A 19,596-nucleotide genomic window follows, 5' to 3' on the forward strand; every position below is an offset into this window, starting at 1 on the left:
AATTTTGCCCCCTCGCAAAAATTTTCATGGCTCCGTCCCTGATCTCATGTTAAACATACATATGTTTTTATAATTTATTGAAAATGTAAGTTAGCATATAGTTTTAATGTTTTATGAAAAAAAAAAATTGTTAATAAAATGTCAAAAAAAATTTATTTAATTAAATGATGAAAAGGTTTTTTAAAAAAATGATCAAGTTGAAAGCTACATTGTATAATAATTCTATATTAATTAAGTATCTAATAAGACTTTTTCTTTTATGAAAAACTAGAAAATATTAATCAATGATAAAAAAAAAAGCAAAAAAATTATAAATTAATAAGAATTTTTCTATAAAAATAAATACAATCATTTATGTATAAATCCATACTTTTTATTACTAATTACAAATTATGACCAAAACAAATTTTAATTTGATAAAATCCATATTTTTGGTTGTTCGATAAAATATAATTAGAACAATTGTCTTTTACTTTATATAAAAAACTAGTGCTCAGACCCGTTTATTGGACGAGTAGTCTCATGATATATAAATCTCATAATAATTGTGAAACGAAAAAGTGTATGACCGATATAACAACTTAATGAATACGAAAGCTAAAGAAGAAACATATAAAAATTAACTTAATGTAAATATTAATTACAGTTTACCATTTTTTTTTCAACTTTAGTTATATTAAAAGAGAAACAAAAAATGTATGACCAATATCACGACTTAATTAATACGAAAGTTAAAGAAGAAACATATAAAAATTAACTCCATATAAATATTGATTACAGTTTACCTTTTTTTCCAACTTTAGTTAAATAAAAAGAGAAACAAAAAGTGTAAAGTATGTAATTTGAAAAATACATAACAATTCATCAACAAAAACCATCTCGAACGTTTTGATTTTCTTCGAGTTGTTCACAACACGGAGTCGTAGATGATGGTTAACATGTGTTGGCTTATAAGATTTTTTTTTTATTAAAGGTCGGTCATTTTTTATTAAATAAATATTAAAAAATAGAAAGATTAATAAGGAGAAAGTATTAGGCTAAAGGAAAGGAATTAGGGGTCTAAGTGTACCCAACCTACTCTTTTAGTTATATTATAGATTAAGATAAATATTAAAATTAAAATTGATACTAACATAAATTTAAGATAAAATAAGATAGAGAACACCCGAACTAATAATCACAAACCTATCAACATGCATACCATCTACTCTTCCACACACTTTTAGTGTTCTGTTTTAATACCAATTAATCTACCATTTACCATTTGCTTTAGGGATAAGTTTTCTAGAATTAACTATTTTTGACCGAATGTCTATAGTAGAAAAAAACTAAAGTTTTGTGTATTATATGTAAACAACTTGAAAAAATGTTTATTGTATGTAAGAAAACATACGTGGCAACCATATAAAGGTGTCACTTGTCAGATTTTAATTAGTTGAAACGAAATTCTTACATACAATAAACATTATTTCGAGTTGTTTACATACAATATACACAACTTTAGTTATTTCATGCTATAGACATTCGTTCAAAGTTTCTTACATTCCAGAAAACTAATCCCTTTGCTTTATATAGCATATTAAATAAAATCAATATTTTTAAAATATAAGATTACTTATCGAAGAGCCTTTTCTACCATTTAGGTAGAACATGGAAGCAGCCTCTCTACTTAGGTAGAGATAAAGTTTGCCTACAACTTAACCTCTCCCATACACCGTCGAGGTATTGAGGCTCAAAACCCGCAGAAAGCGACACTGAGCAGTTTCTTTTTTTTTAAGATTCATTTAGTTAATAAATATTCATCTATATCCAATTATCCATAAACCAAGTAAAGTAGATAGTTCTCGAATTAATTGTGATTGTTATTCCTAATTATGAGGGGACGTCAAATGCCTGTCATATCTTCTTTTGGAAGTCTAAGTATGATTTTTGGTTGGACTTGACACTCAAGGAAGGAAGCCAATTTTCTCGACTATTATTATGGAATTTATGGTTAATCAAATCAAGATGGCCTGCGTACTATCAAGAAATCTAGTTTTTCAAACATGCTAGGTATTAAGAGAAAGGTTGATGCTAGCAAGTTCCCATCAAATTCAAGGGAAAACCATTAAACATAGTAATGTAGCATATGACTTACAAGGTCTCAATCAACTTGAATAGTTTATTATAAGCTAGTACGGAGTAGATTAATAGCCTGTTGTAGATTGAATTTCGTTTTTACTAATATAGACATGGAAATGACATAAAAAGTCTTTTTCAAAACCTAACATTAAGGATATCATAACGGTATATGAAAAAAATGAAGAAAAAGTCGTGATTGGTGTGGAAGGAAATGTCTGTTTATAGTATAGTTCAAGAAAGAGTCATCTCATTTCTTTACTTCTTTATTCTTTTTAATTCATTCATTTCAAGACTATTCTGAACGCTACGTCGCTACGTACAATCATCTTTAACCAACCTCCATAGTAGCAGCGCAATCACTAGCTAATTGCTTATACACTAAACAACTGTTTATATACGCTTAAATAAGCCACTAAGTCATCAAACCAGTGTTTGTGGTGGGCTATCGGCGGTCATCAATATGTTTATGTCGTTCAAGGTGAGAGTTTTTTGGTGCCAGTTATTGTTTTCTTAAGTCACATAAACATAATTAAAATAAGGATTTGAGTTTTATTAAGATGAACAATAATAATACTATGATAGCAACGGTAATAGTAGTGTAAACATGCTAGGTATATATACTACCATTAGTATAACGTTACATGACACATATGATCGGCTTAGATCGTCCCGTCCATACCTTATGTTCTAACTATCTTATACAAACTTATCCAAATATCTCATATTACTTCATTCAAACAAAAAAAATAAATTAACTTGACAAAATATAAACATTTGACTAGCACGATAATTACGTAATGTGATAACGTCGAGTGGTATAGGTAAAAGATATAAAAAATATTGGTGAAAATATTTTTAATTAATAAAAGATTGATGATGTAATTTAATCATTAAAGACAATATAAACATTATTCTTATTAGGGTCAGCTAGTCTAACAACAGGATTTTTATTTTCACTACTTAAAAGTACAACAATTTATACACACTATATAAATGTATATTACATTATGACATAATGGATTTGCTAAATGTTAATGAAAACACATCCATTAATAATCATATTGTCATCGTCACTTCCACTTGCTACCTGTCATCCTTTCATCATCGTCGTTGCATTACACGGATACTAGTATTATTTATAAAAATAAAATCGCAATTTTAAGTTGGGAGAATTTCATATACACCCCATTTTAACACCTTAATTACATATTTACCCAATTAAAATTAATAATTACATATATATATTCAATTTTAGTTTAGATTTAAATTAAATTAAAGTTGGATATATATATATATATATATATATACTAGGTTAAACCCGTGTGTTGCACGTTTATATCTTATTTTTCATTGATTCCTCGTAAGTAATATATGGTTTGAGCAACCGTAAAAATTTAGGTGAATGATTATATTTTATAAAATAGATGTTCATATAAGTTCAAGTAAAAATGTCAACAAAGCGGAAGTTATCAAACATTAATTATTACAAATAAAAAATTGTAAAAATCATAAGGATTAAACATACTCCGAACTTGCCCTTTTTTTGTTCGAATCAAATAAAAAACAAAAGTTTTGTACGAGTATCTTGTTAAAAGCTAAATTGTTTTTCTTATATACAAAAGTTTTGTTTCTTTTTTCGCCGACCAAGTTGTTCACAAAACCAAAGAAAAAATTATTCCCTTTTATTATATTGTATATTTTTTTTTTCTAATGACAATGAATTTACCTTATGCAGTTGTTTAAGAATAATCATTCACTAAATTTTTGTTGATATAAACATTTTTAATTTTTTTTATTAGCTACTATTGTATTATTTATAATAAATGAAATAATGACAAACTTAAAATTGGTGATATAAAGTGATATAAATGGCAATGTCATACACATTAGAAAAATTTGTTACCAATCATAATTATTAAGGTACTAATACCCAATGCGAAAAAATTCCGCCTAACAACAATCAACTCTCTAAATCGGGAGAAAGAATCCGATTGTAGCAACTTTTATGACTTTATGAGCGTATAATGGTTAGATTTCTAGCATTTTATTGTGATTTCTACTTATTTTTAATTATTTTAATTGTCAATTGAAAAACATTTGATTACTTTGTTTTCAAATTTGGCAAAAAACAATATTTCTATTTTTAATACATAACTTTTTTATAATAATCATACTACAAATTAGAATTTTCAAATCTTTTGACAAATTTGAAAAAGTTAATCGAACTTTACACTAAGTTCTTGAGTTTTATTAAGGATGAAAAAGAAAAGATTATAGAGGATTATAAAATAACTTGTGTTATTGAGTTTATTTTAATGATGGAAAAAAAATAAAATGAAAGAATTTGAAAGGATAATCTAGTTAATTTTGCTTAAAAAAAACTTCTCCCCATATCCGGGGTGATTTGGAAGGAAGAAACTTTCAATTGTAATCTTTTTTCTTCTTTTATAAAGTAAACTTGAGAACATAAGGTAAACTATTAAAAAAGGTTTTGAATAATATAAAATTCAAATAATAAGAAGGAAATAAAATCAGCGGTAGATCATTTGTACCTAGGTCTTACTATATCTCTCAAAGTAGTGACGATTTGGTTCCTGTAGACTACAAAATTTGTTGTTTTTTTAAAATCGAAGGCATATAGGATGTCTCACTGTATTGTTTAGTTATGTTAAGGGTAGAAAGGTTAAGAGAGGGAAAAGAAATTTTCATTCCTAATCACCTCAAAAATGAGGGGAAAACTTTTGAGATATAAAAGAACTAAACGTCCCCTTCTAATCATTTTCACTCTTTACCTTTTCACAGTCCGCACTTAAAAAAAACTTTAAAATGCATCTTATATATTTACTCTTTCATCTCCTTTCCTTTTCACCTTAAAGTAAACTAAACAATAGAGATTGAAATTATGTCAAATGAGTGGGGTAATAGGGTATATTTTAACGTATTGATTAATAAATGGCTTAAGAAATACCAAATAACTTTTAAATTATAAATAAAACTTATAACATATATAATCATATGTGAGTAAATATTTCATAATTAACTTTCTACTTTGATAACTTGTTAAATAACGTTTAACATTTTCAAAGTTACGTGTCCAAATATTTTTAAAAGCATACATGGGGTAATACGGTATATTTTAATGTATTGACTATTTTTGTATTTTATAATATATTTTCATGATAACATTAATAAAACGTCACTTTTATATTTCTGATCATATATAGTATAGTTTGCACTATACTATCGATCATGTGATAATGGCAGCAAACTATGATAAACAAGTTAAAAATTTGGTGGCGTGTATCGAGTTTTTTAAAATTTCTATGTTTTTATTATGATGTAAACATTATTTCGTATTAATTGTTTTTAACTCATTGTCATACTAATTTGAGGTGAGACAATTTGTTTTGAAGTATTTTAATATTTATTATATAATGATTAAATGACTAGATCCTTATGTTTTTTATGTGTTAAAAATTAAAATAAAAGAAACTTTATACCTAAGTTTGGATATATGACAAGCATATACTCAGATATAATAATTACGATATATAGATTTAGATAAATGACTGTGGGTGAAAATATTAAAGCCTTTTTCAAACTTAAATTTAAAGAAAGAAAATAAATTTAATTTATGCATATGTTTAGCCTATATAGGGTGGTAAGTGCAATTAATAGTTTAGAAGATTGAAATTTACAAACAAAAGATGTCAAACGTATGTACGAAGATAGCTTACGTGTCAATCACTAAGAGACAAATAATGTGAGAATGACACGTAGGTAAAAGATGATGTGGCGATATCAGAGATATGCCACATCATCGTTTTGAAATAGAAAATTATATAGAGATAGAGATAGAGATATAATTATAAATTTTAATTGAATAAATATATACTGAGATTTGCTAACTAGTGCCCCTAGTGCACCATTTAAGTAGCATTTAATAAAGTGCAACATTCCTAAAATATGAAAATATGTATTAATTATTCATTTAAAAATATACTCATTAAATATAGTTTTTGATTAATAAGGAAATAACCTGATTATTAAATGTTTTTTAACTAGTGCACTAAAGCACTAATCAGCAAATCCCATATATAATTAAGATATTAAAATTAGATATATATGAAATTTTCTCTTTTAATTTTTATGAAACCCTAAATTAAAACCCAAAATTCCACAATAATTATTAAACAATTACCTCCTCATAAAATCTCATTAGTACATCGCCGTAACATCCAAAAAGGACATATCTTTCCAATTTCCACCCTCCCCCCCTTCTGCCTTTTAGTCCATCCTATAAGCCCATTACAAAATCAAATTTTTATACATATCTTCCCATATATCTATATAGATACACATATAAAAATTCGGTTTTGTCGCATACCCACTTAAAATCTGCTTGAATCGGACTAATACCCATCTGGGTTTTCATTAATTCTGATCTATTTGATCGATCAAAAAATCAAGAATAATAATGAGGAAGAGGGAAAGAGAAAACCCATGTGGGATTTGTGGGCACTATCATAAATACGAAGAAGGTGAAGTTTGTGGGATATGTGGTCACCGGATGCCGGTCGGAGTTGAGAAAACATTGATTACGGTCAGTGCTTTTCCGTCGGAAATCTTGCCGGAGTTTTTGTATCTTGGTAGCTATGATAACGCTTCTCGTTCTGAACTTCTTAAGACTATTGGTATTACTCGTGTTCTTAATGTGAGTAACCTTCCTTCTTATCTCAAAATCTCAAATCTTTTTTTTAATTGTTTTGTTATAAGTTGAATAATTGCTTATTTAGATTTTAATTTGATATTAGTTGTTTTGTTATATATGGTGTTTTTTTTTTTTTTTTTTTTTTTTTTTTTTTTATGTTTTATATAAAACGGGTAAAAAGATGAGTTTTTCTCAGTTTAGGTTACTCAGGGAGAACGAGTCTTTGACTCGGATATATGCAGTCTAACCCGGATATCCGGTGTTTACCCAGGGAGTTTAGAATGGTCACTAAGCCATCTCGGTGGTGGTTTTTTTTTTTATCTGTTTTATATCTTGACTTATAATGCTTGACTGTAATTGTTAATGTGTGTTTTTAAAGTTGGTTATTGCTTTTAAAAGATGTATCTATTTGATAGTTACAAGAGAATGTTAAGGGTATGTTACGGCTAGAATAGTTACTTATCGTTGTAAATATTTATGGCATGAATAAAAGTATAAAACTTTTAGGTGATTTGTATTCCGAACTGTTTGATGTTTACACCACAGTATTAGTATTAGTACAGTATTAATGTATTGGGTACAAATAAAAGAATGCTGTGTACAAATCACCAAGTTCATGTTTGTTGAGTCTGTTTGAGGTATAAACTCATAATTTATTTTTTTCGGGACGTGGTGTGTCAAATGTTTAATGTTGTCGGTTATCAAAGATTTGAAAATGTCGGCACAATCTTAAAGTTTAGATCGACAGATTTTTCGTTTTGCTAATATGTTTATGATACTTTTATGGGTCTCCTGTTAAGTATTGTCATTACAGAGATAACACTAATGGAAACTTCATAAAGTAGCCTTTGGTGCATCTTTTTACCTTTTATTGTTTGTTAGTAAGGTGTAAGTATTTATATATTGAGTGGTCATAGGATTTCTTTGAATACCATATGATAGAATCTTCTTCATTGCCAAAAAGAACATTAAATGTAGGACAACCACTTAGAGTGTAAGTCAGTTAATTAAACTTGTAATGTGATTATTTTCAAGGCCGTCTTTACTAATTAATGTGTTTACGAGATGATTCAAAGCATATGTTAACTTTATAGCACTGCTTTTGCAATTGCGATGTTGATTATAATTTAATATGGTAAGCGAATGATGTTTTTTCTTGATGTTGATATAAGCTGTATATAATATCTAATGATGTTTAATAACCAACACCAAGTAGTTAAAAAGTGTTTGATTGTACAACTACTGTTTATTTGCCCTCTACTGTATGGCAGAATTACTGCATCTTTTGGTATATTTACTTTGAACTGTTTTGTATTTATGAGGTAGAACATTTATTGCTGATTTGCAGTTCTATGTTTAAAGATCTGAAATAATCATGTGGTGATTTTTTTAATCTATATGCAGACCGTACCGGCATGTCAGAATCTCTACAAAAACTCATTTACTTATCATTGTCTCACCGATAGCCCAACTATCGCATTCGATAATGCAGTCGAGTATCTAGGTATGTGAGTTACAACGCTACATGATGATATACTTGTTAGTTTGTGCTTTATCAGTAATATCTTCAATATCATTTACATAAACACAAGAATGTAGAGTATAATTATATATAAGAACCTTTGAGATATAGGAAGTAATTAATCAAATGAAATAGAGGGAAAAGCTGGATACTTAGTTTTCAGGTATCTGTAGATTGTAACAAAATGCAAGCACAAAAAATGCCTCTTTAAGTTGTTCCGTCTCTTGTTACAAAGAAGAGGGTATATATGTTGGCTTCCATCGTATTTTTAAGGCTACATTAGATACATTGATTCTTACATGTGAAATAAATAAGTTACATGAAACCCCATGGAAACTTAGTAAATGTGATCGATTTACTTTTTTATCTCTAAATGGATAATGAACTTAATGTTATTGTGTTTTCTTTTTGTTTTAACTTTTATTACAAAGCATATGTATACATATATGTTAGTTATCCTATCAATCAAACCTTATAACATAGCCAGTGATAATGTTGCAAGTTATTCTGTATCTTAAGATACATATGGACATACACACAAATTTGTATGTATAATGTTAGCACCCCGCAATGCAACTGTGGCGAATAGTACCCGGTGGTTTCTGGTTCTTTTGGTATTTTCTGGCATTCAACTGTGGTGGTGTACCAGGAGTGTCGTGTGCATTCATATTGGTTCCCTTATACTTTATACAGAGTATAACGGTATAGATGTAATACACACATTGCTTTTCCCATTTTCTTTAGTGTCATAACAACTATGATATTGAACTTTGGCCTTTTGGTATTGCCAAATTTGTATTGTAATATGTTTCTAGAAATGGTTGAATGGTTTCTTATCTACACTTTATGTTGGATATATAATGAATTATGTTACTTGATGTGAACATTGTAAATATGGTATTCAACTTTCTTTGCAGAGCAATGTGAAAAGGAGAATGCTCGAGTCCTTGTTCACTGCATGTCTGGAAAAAACAGGTGAAAGCTTGCTGCAAACCGAATTGTTTTGGTATTTTATTAATAAGGTTTCGACAAATGTTATGGCTGTTTACAAAGAAATTGCAGAGTATAATGGTTTTGCAATGTTGATCACTTCAAAAATAGTACGAATTTTTAGAGAAAACAGTTTAATACCATATCTGCAAGCTTGGGTTCTTGTCCACTGCATATCAGGAAAACCCAGATGAACACTTGCGTTACATTCTCTTTTTTCCCCGGTTAAAAATATTATAGTTGTTTAGAAACAAATTGCAGAGTAAAATGGTTTGAAATGCTGATCGCACAAGTTTTATGAATTACTTTTAGATGAAAAGGGTTTTAGATGTTACTGCATTTGAGAGAGTTCTGATGAATCCTTTTATTGTAATACATGAAAGTAATTTTGTATATATGTTAACAGGTCACCAGCTGTTGTGATGGCGTATTTGATGAAGAGCAGAAGGTGGACTCTTGATCAGAGTTACCAGTGGGTAAAAGAACGCCGACCGCCTGTTGACGTAAATCCAGGTATATATTGACCTCAATCAAACATAAATCATCGATAATTCTTTATTGTTTTCTTATTACATCTGTTTGATGTTTTGAATTAATTTCTTGTGATATAAGAGGCTGTTTTTATGTGATATTGGGAACCGGTTCTGTTATAACTTGAAAAGAACAAATAATTAATCGATCATTGTAGTAAAACAGGTTGTAAGAGATAGTTTTGGATGTGCTAATATTGCTTGTAGTAGTAATAAGCAGATAATTAGTGTTTGATTGTTTTGGATTTTCTGATAGTTATTTATAATTTAGATAAACATTTTTTTGTCTATATAATCCCGACTATCATTCTTTTCCCTTATAGCGTTATTTAGCAATATGATGAAATGTAGGTAATACCGTAATGTTGATGAGAGAAGATGATGAGAGGTGTATATAAAGTAATATATATTGAATAATATTTCTGAAGCCGATTATTTTTAACTAATTAATTGAACAGATAATCATAATCATAATCAGTTGATCCAAACGCTAATAACTGCTTTTTTGATTTAAAGTGCCACACCCTAAATCTTGTTGGTTTCTGACTTCAATCCTTTTTGTAGATGTTATGAAGCAACTGCAAGAGTATGCACAGAAAATTCAAGCTGCAGTGGTGCCAGGTGGTGGTGCTCCGCCACCAACTTTAGGTGATGGAGCCCCCTTTAGCTTTGGGTTTACAAGCCCAACCCCATCCAATGTTCCTTCGGCTTTTCCGACTTTCAACACCAGTGCAACCCCCTCCATTTTTACTCGTGTAGACATCCCACCTCCTAATGAGTTCACTTTTGGAGCTGCTGGTCAGACACAGAACACCCCGTCAAATCTCGTGTCATCTGGACCGAGTGCTGTGAATCCAAATGCCAGTGATGTATCGATGGACGGGTCTTAAGTTCTTGGCAATTTGTTCTTATTAGGTTTCTTGGATTTCGGTTATTTGTGCAAATCTTATGAGAAGCCATGAATGATATGTTGAGTTTGACGTTGACACAAGATGGTATCACCTGAAGGTTTGAATGTAAATGCTAAACGAAAGCTTTTGGCTTGTTAGACCTCACAGCCTTAGAAGGCCAACACATTACATTTGAGATTTTAATTTTTGTTAGGGGTACCCTTTTATGCTTCAGTTTCATTATTATATTTCTGCCCAACTCGCATTTGCAGTTTTTAACTCTTTCCTTTGCCACAATATTACTGTTTAGTAAGGCATGACTGCAAACGAGCCAAGTTATTTTTTTTAGCACGAGCTTGATTATATGATGAGCTGTCGTAATATGTGCTTGAGTTTAACTTCAGTACAATTCAAGCGCGGTCCAAGAGCCTAGATAGCTGTAGCGATGAGTAGAATGAGCTTAACTAATACGAGTATTATTTAGTTGAATTCTGTGCCATTCGAAAAAAAAAAAAGTTGAATTCTGTGGTATGGGATATGCGATTAATGGAATGCTGGGTTATTTCTTTGGTATTATTAAGTCATGTCATGATATTTTTAGTTGTTTCAATCGATTAATTCTAGGTTTACAAATAAACTTAACAAACATAGCTTTTATCATCTCACATACTACATGTGTCTTTAACTTAACAAACATAGCTTTTATCATCTCACATACTACATGTGTCTGTAAAGATTGTTTGTCAATCTAGCTTTGTTTCGTAAACTTTGACCTGTAAACCGACTCTGATTATGATAACGTGACATGTAATATAGCTGAGCTTGTGGTTCGGGTATCAAGATTTGTACACTTAAAAGTAGTTGTTTATTGCGTTATAAGAAAATCAAAAAGAATAGCGATGGTTATTCTTTACATATCTTTTATTATACTTAAATTTGCTCTAATAACTTATTAATCAAAGATCTCAATTTCTTCAAATTTTGATTTTAACTTTTTTGACTTTAATTAGATAAGTAAAGAAAAATTAACAAGTTATTATAGAAAGATTTGCCGACTAAATATCTATGTATTAGATAAATATAAATCTTATTTAATATATTAAAACCTAGCACATTGTTTCATAGTCGAGTTATCGATATTATCAAATAAAGATAAAGTTATTATGGATAAACATGCCGACTAACTATATTTATGTATTAGATAAAAATATAAATCTTATTTTATATATAATTTTAATCTTAATTTTCTTATCTTAATCTTAATATAAATTCTAACAATCATAATCTAAATAGATTATTATATTAGTATTTATATTAGTTTGTAGAAAAAGTCTCATTAATTTATACTTTTTTGTTTTCCATCAATAATATACATTTTTTAACCCTTAATACTTCATTTATATTTATTTTTAGTCATCAATTTGAGAGGATTTTTTTTTAAAAAAAATTTTAATCTTAATTTTCTTATCTTAATCTTAATATAAATTCTAATAATCATTATCCAAATAAAGATTAATATATATTATTTATATTAGTTTGTAGAAAAGTCTCATTAATTTATAATTTTTTGTTTTCCATCAATAATTTACATTTTTTAACCGTTAATACTTCATTTATATTTATTTTTTAGTCATCAATCTGAGAGGATTTTTTTAAAAAAAAATTTTAATCTTAATTTTCTTATCTTAAGTTTAATATAAATTCTAATAATTATTATCCAAATAGATTATTATATATTATTTATATTATTTTGTACAAAAAGTCTCATTAATTTATACTTTTTTGTTTTCCATCAACAATTTACATTTTTAAACCCTTAATACTTTATTTATATTTATTTTTAGTCATCAATATGAGAGGCTTTTTTAAAAAAATTTAATCATTTAATTAATTAAAAAAACTTCAAATATTTAATTTAACTGTATATACTTGATTTCAAGTACAAAATCACAAGTATGTTTATATTTTAATTCTTAATTATTTTTCATAATAATATCACATTTTGAGTACAACTGGTTTCAAAAATCTTTATAATAGAAAAATTATTATAGCATGTGCCTTGTGGAATTACTACGGAATACAATTCCATCAATATGTCTCAGCTAATAATGACAGTGACGAACCTGTGATTATTGTACAACAACTTGCAACGTATAACATTTGGAACCTTATATCTTTAAAATTATAAGCTGTTATGACTTAAATGTATGAAAATATAATATTGAGATATCGTAAATCCCGTGTCCAATGTGGTTTAAAATCTAATTTAAAGTTATACGATGGCATTGAACCCTACCTCCTTGAATAATTTTCAAGACACTTACCTATTTAAGATGTTATCTTACTAAACAATATTATAGAACACCAGTATGGTTAGAATGAACCTAGACATATTTTATGGGTTCAGTTTTTTAAGATTAGATTCATTGTACTTGGACAGTTGGACGTCAATTAAACATATTGTTGCGTATGTTTCTTTAAACGACAATTATAGTTGATAATGATAAATATGTCAAATAATGTGTCTAAAAGTATGTCTAATGCATTTAAATTTTCACACCTGAGTTCCACATTTTTTTCCTTCATAATCTTTACCATTAAATTTGACATGTGTCAATTCCTCCTCATTAGTCACACTTTTAGGCACATTATTAGGCATATTTATCATTATCTTTAAATATACTAAGAGTATTAGATTATATCAAATAATAATAAGGATTGATCTTTGATCATTATGATAAGAAAACAAAAACCTCTATCAAATGAGCTATATTGACTTGTGTATCTTTTAAAGAAAGGGTGATACATAACAATGGCGGAACGTGAGTTTCTTTTACGGGAGGGCCAAATGACTTATAAAATGTAATGCGGTTATCTATATACATAGCTCGATCTATATATATAAACATTTTAAAATAAATTATGAATAAAGTATAATTTTGTTTGTTAATAATAATAATAATAGTGAGTAAAACTATGTATTGATAAAGAAAGAAAATAATTTTATGTAATGATTAGTATTAATAAACTATAAATGAGAATGAAAATAGAAAACCAAAAGGGAAAATGAACAAAGATGGCCAGGCAGATTCGAACCCTTGCCCATTCAAGTATGAAAGACTTTAAGTGCAAAGCTATTACCAACTAAGCTACTATAAAGATTGGGGAAAGTTTGCTAAGACAAGGAAAAGTCAGAAGTTCTAAGAGGGCCACAGCCCTCCCTCGCCTCCACTACGTTCCGCCCCTTAACATATCCAATACCATTTGATTGTAGTTGTACATTGTAATTTGCTATATGTACTTCTTGTAAAATGTCGTGTACATGGCCCCAAAACCTCTGTATTTTAAATCAAAGGTCTAGTTATAGATATAATAATCTCTTTCTATATATATATTAGTTCAAACTTGGCAATTTTACATATATATATATATATTTATAACTTTTCACGTTTAAAATATGAATATACAGTATGACTAAAGTATAATTCACAATTACTATTGCAGTATTGACTATTGATATGTATTTTATATGAGAAGGTAAAATGGAATTATAAAATAAATTACTCGCAAGAAAGTATAGATTCTTTTATTTTAGTCATCATCGAGTTGAATGAATCCAACCCACGTGCTTTATATGATGTTTTGAATAATATATGAACAATTGAACATATTCGCCTAGAAATTAGAAGGTTAAAAACTGAAGTGTCTTTGGTAAAATGGAACTTTCAAATAAAGTTACGTATCATCTTTGTTTAATCATCATCAAGTTGAATTAATCCAACCCACGTGCTTCATAACTTTAAGAGTCATATGCCCGCAAAATGTGGTGACGATAATGGTATTGGCGCCGGTGGAGGTGACATCGGTGGGGAAACAATGTTGGTCAATGTAAAGTAATTGATGTAAAAGGAATAAGTGTAATTATTTTAAGGGAAAATGATTAATGTGTCTAAAAAATAGGCCTAAAAGTATGCCTAATAAGGAGGGATTGACACATGACAAATTCAATGGTAAAGATTATGAAAGAGAATATGTGCAATCCACTATTAGACATATTTATCATCGTCGTATTTTAAGTATTGAGAGATTTATGTTGTAAATTATTTCATTAAAGGTAATAGGTATATTAAGTGGAGATGTTGATATTAATGAAAAAAGAAAAAAATATTTTAAGTAGTTCAATTCTTTAATTGAAATTTAAAAAGTGAGTTGCTCTTTCATAAGGTATTTTATATAGATAGATATAATGTTATGTATCCTGGAATTAGAAGGTTAGAGGTCTAAAGAAACGGATTATTCTTGTTAACTGTATGGTTAAGATGTGTTGCCGGACATCTTGAAATTACTCTATTACATTTACTAAATGTTATTGTAACACGTTATTAATTACAAATAGAAAATGATTAATTTTTATAATTATTAGACTAAAACTCTTCTTAAAATTATATGATTGCGAGAAAAATATTCCATTTAAGTTTTTTTTAATTTTATTTTATATGATTTAGGAGCTAGACTTATGAATCAGAATGACCTTTTAGAGATTACAAAGAAAAAAAGTTAACAAACTTAGCTTGGGTTAATAATTAAAGAAAAGAAAACACCTAATCATCTTATTTTAACTACCATATAAAGCCTTTGGTCTTTCCATTTTATTAATAAGACTATGATCTTTTCAAAATACTCGTTTATATTATTTAATAATTTAAATATCTTCATATAATGTACTTATAAGAACTCTAATAAAATTAGTTACAACATATATCCTTCAACCATTAAAATAACTAAAATACATCATTTTATATCAATGACTTTTATATTAATAACCATGTCATTACCGTCACCACCACCAGTCGCCGCTAGCACCATTTGCAGCTGCTATCACCACCGCACCGTCGTATTATATATATATGGCTACCATAGCCAAGAGAAAAAATTATTTTAAGAGTGGATCTTGACCATTGAAAATCTAAAGAAAACTAATCTAAGCCATTGAAATAAAAAGTCAAAGTCATAGTTATATATATATATATAAACTTGGTAAATTATATACAACTTTTACTACATATGCATACACATTCCTGTTTAATCTACGTGATTAAACATTAAATATAGAATGACAAATACAATATTAAAACTTAAAAGTTAAATACCCAAACATGGAAAGGTTTAAATTCAATTATACGTACATAACACCGAGAGGCAAGAATGACAACCAAAAGTATACGGAAAAAGAAACTAAAAAATTTTCATTGTGCTTTACTCAACCATTCTTAGTTAATATAGAATCTTTATAAATGGGTAAGGATTTGATAATTTCCACTATAAAAATCACAAACCTTTACTTTTTATTTGAATACATCATAAGTTTCAAGCAGCAATGAGATTCTAATGTGTTTTTACATTTATATTTTTCCATATGACACTGCTTTAACTATATATATATATATATATATATATATATATATATATAGGATAGAGATCAAATGAGAAGTTACCTTAACGAGAGAAGAGAGAGAAAGTTCGTTTTTATTTTTTTTAGCTTGTTTTTTTGAACTTTTTTTTTTTCCTTTTTCACTTTTTTCATTCCCTCTTTAATTAACCAGTTTCATAAAAAAATTTTAAAAAATATTTTTTTTTCCAAAAGGGTGTAGCCCGTAAACTATAGGCGAAGCCTCTCAAACCCATGATAGCTAAGGGCGAAGCCCGTTATGTAGATCACCCCATCACCAATCACCCTCTATGACCTATCAGCCTCTATAACCTAACACTCCTATCAGCTACCCCTTATTAATATCCTTAAGGGCGAAGCCCGTACCGTACTCTTACATATATAGCTCACTAACTCAGGTTAGAATTTATTTATTTTTTTAAATTTTTTTTATGGATTGAATTAGTTAAAACAATAATGAAAAAAGTGAAAAAAATAAAAAAACATAAAAAAAATTAAACAAGCTAAAAAAATAAAAAAACGGACATTTTCTCTCTTTTCTCCTTAAGAACCTTCTCTCTGGATCTCTACCCTATATATATATATATATATATATATATATATATATATATATATATATGTTGTTGTACATGTTTTCTGTAAAACGTTCAAGACATCGATCACGTTAAGAACGAAAAGAAAAATGAATTTGCATGTGACTTAAATGAAGTTCGTCGTCTTGAATGAATTGTAACTAATAATGTTTAGTAAAATAATTAATTATGATTCTTTTTTTATCATTTATCTTTGTAGGATGAGGTTGATGGTGTAAGAAAGACAATCTCAAGAACAAGAATCTCTTAGTCCTAATTTATTATGTTATTTAATAAAGCTGATTATTCTTTCATTTACATTGTTGTAGGTTCTTATTTTTTGAATACTTTAATTGTCAATTGATTAACTTTTAGAAGTTTTGACATCAGTATTTGTTAGCTTCAAATTTTTTATACATTTTTTATAATCTTCACAGTTCAAGTTTCAATAAATATTTAGAGATCCGTTGCTATTTTGTGTTTTTTTTTCTTCCAAATAATGTAATTGTAATTGTACTTTTGTTATGTCATTAAGCATTTTGCTTAATGACTTTATTTGTAATAATATTACACAGCTCTAGAAAGAAATTATGTCACATACATCTAATTTATTAACTTTTATATTTTTTTCAACCAAAAATGGTATGAATATAAACTATTGTAAATATGATATATTCTAGATAACACTTTGAAAGTTACAAATCAAAGAATGTTCATTACAATTTAATTTATGTAATATGTATCCAAATTATTTTTATTTTGTTTATAAGTATTGAACGTTTCCAAAATTTGATACATTTGGTATTAACAGATAATTCTATAAGAAAAAGATACACATTTATACGAACTTTATTAAATCATGCTAAATCTTTATAGCTACATGAGTTTATGTTGTTTTGAGTTTATAATTTCGCATTATAGATGAAAATAAAATTTATGTGAAAGAAAATAAATAACTTATTCAAAAGTTCATGCTAATTAATACTGAAATCAACTTCCACTTTTTATTCTTATTATTATTATTATTATTTTTAATGATAATTGTGTTATTGTTATTTAGACAAGTTTCCTAATGGTAATTACCTAAAACTATTAAAATATTTTAAATAAAATTAACTAAATATATATAACCCAGTTAATAATCAATAATACTATTAATCTTATGTGGAAGATCTTAGTTGCTACAATTTTTAATACCCACAATAAAAAGACAAACAAATTTGGATTTTGAAAAGAATAATCAGGTACAAAATAAAAAAAAATCCGAATCCACAATTCAAGCAAGTTTATATCAATTTCCTTTCTGAATCATGATAAATGCCCAATCTTCATTAATATCATATCTAAGTCTAGAAATGATAAATATACCTGTGTCCGATGGGAAATGTGATACTCGAACTCATTCTAACTGGGGAATCTCCAAGTTGACCAAAGGATGGACACGAGTATAAAGATGTTATTTCATTGGTGAGGATGGAGACAAAGATGAAAAACAATAGATCCCCTATTTCTCATACCCGAACCCGAATAATTATATATATTTAATAAAATCACATTATAAAAAGGTTGAACTACACATTCTCTTATCCATTTTCTAATATTTATTCAAATATGAAATCCCCGATTACCCGATGGGGACGAGTATGAGGATGTAATCTAATTCTTCAACGGGGATGAGGACCGTGGTGGGGATTGCAAGTATCGAGTATATATGAAGATAAAGATTAAGATTCCTGGTGATCCCTGTCCCATTATCATCCCTATCTACGTCTACGTCTACGTCTAAGTCTAATATGATAATATACATAGAAGAACAAAATTGGATTGGTAACAACAGTTAGGTACAACACTCATTGTATCAATTTAAAGAACAATCATCGTAGCAACTTGAAAGGATTGAGTTTTTCTGTCTAAATTCTTGGGTGATAAGGTTTCTTGCCAAGAGATTTAAATTGATGATTTATTTGATAAGGAAACTATGTAATACAGCCCGGTTAAGATAACTAAATTTAAATATCTTTACAAATTTCAGAGTGTCATCTTTTATACCAATGACGATTCTAATGTAAGATAATTTTGTTTTATGAGATAAAATTAATCGTGTTTTGCATGCTCTATCGATATATTTTAATGTTTCCAACCCGGTCAACGACCGGGTATAGATCTAGTTGTATAAGTTTATGACTATTGCAAAATAATTAGTTGTGGGAAATGATAAATTTTTTTAATTAAACCTCTTAAAATTTGTGCTAACTATAAGATGATGATATATGGTAAAATTAGAAGTTAAAATCAATAAAGAGAGTTACTAGAATTCACTTGTTATACTGTTCGGAGAATTCACTTGTTACAATTTGGAGATTTTAAGAAGATAAAGATTAGTAGTAAAATCTTGTATTTTCTTTAATTTAGTTCGGTAGCTCTTAGGCTAGAAGTGTGTATGCATATCGAAAACAGATGAACACACCACCACCGTGTGCAAGGCTTATCACTGCCACGTGATATACCATGAATAGCACGAGGTGTTATCAAACTCTTCCCGTGCTGCTGACACTTGTAGCTTCCATATTCATCCAAAACTATTAACCCTTTCTCATCTCACTTTACATAAAATGCTCATATTACTATTCAATGAACATATCCCAAAACGCTGACCACATTCACAACCAAACTCCACCAATTATGTTAATGCTGCTAATTAATCATTTCACATTTTCAACTCTCCTCTTCACATTTTGTCGTCTTGTTATTTACACAATCTAACCTTCCTTTCCTTTAGCTAGTATATATATATCCATATATCCAAGGTTG

General features: G+C 28.2%; 1 protein-coding gene across 1 annotated transcript; it reads left to right on the forward strand.

The window, feature by feature from the left end:
• Positions 1-6,410: 6,410 nt before the first annotated feature.
• On the forward strand, positions 6,411-11,023 carry LOC122595903 (protein-tyrosine-phosphatase IBR5). Its single transcript, XM_043768381.1, has 5 exons — positions 6,411-6,835; positions 8,237-8,336; positions 9,272-9,329; positions 9,751-9,857; positions 10,439-11,023. Exons 1-5 carry the CDS (start codon positions 6,599-6,601, stop codon positions 10,762-10,764), a joined length of 828 nt encoding a protein of 275 aa, XP_043624316.1. The 5' UTR covers positions 6,411-6,598; the 3' UTR covers positions 10,765-11,023.
• Positions 11,024-19,596: the final 8,573 nt, after the last annotated feature.

The sequence above is a fragment of the Erigeron canadensis genome, chromosome 4 (assembly GCF_010389155.1).
Source record: "Erigeron canadensis isolate Cc75 chromosome 4, C_canadensis_v1, whole genome shotgun sequence".
In the NCBI taxonomy this organism is placed as follows: Eukaryota; Viridiplantae; Streptophyta; class Magnoliopsida; order Asterales; family Asteraceae; genus Erigeron; species Erigeron canadensis.

What these genes read in the sequence shown, in the direction of transcription:
- LOC122595903 (XM_043768381.1), top strand. Translation starts at nt 6,599, where the DNA reads ATGAGGAAGAGGGAAAGAGAAAACCCATGTGGGATTTGTGGGCACTAT. An exon ending in TAATGCAGTCGAGTATCTAG is followed by an intron (nt 8,337 to 9,271) that starts GTATGTGAGTTA and finishes CTTTCTTTGCAG; the next exon opens with AGCAATGTGAAAAGGAGAAT. An exon ending in TGCATGTCTGGAAAAAACAG is followed by an intron (nt 9,330 to 9,750) that starts GTGAAAGCTTGC and finishes ATATGTTAACAG; the next exon opens with GTCACCAGCTGTTGTGATGG.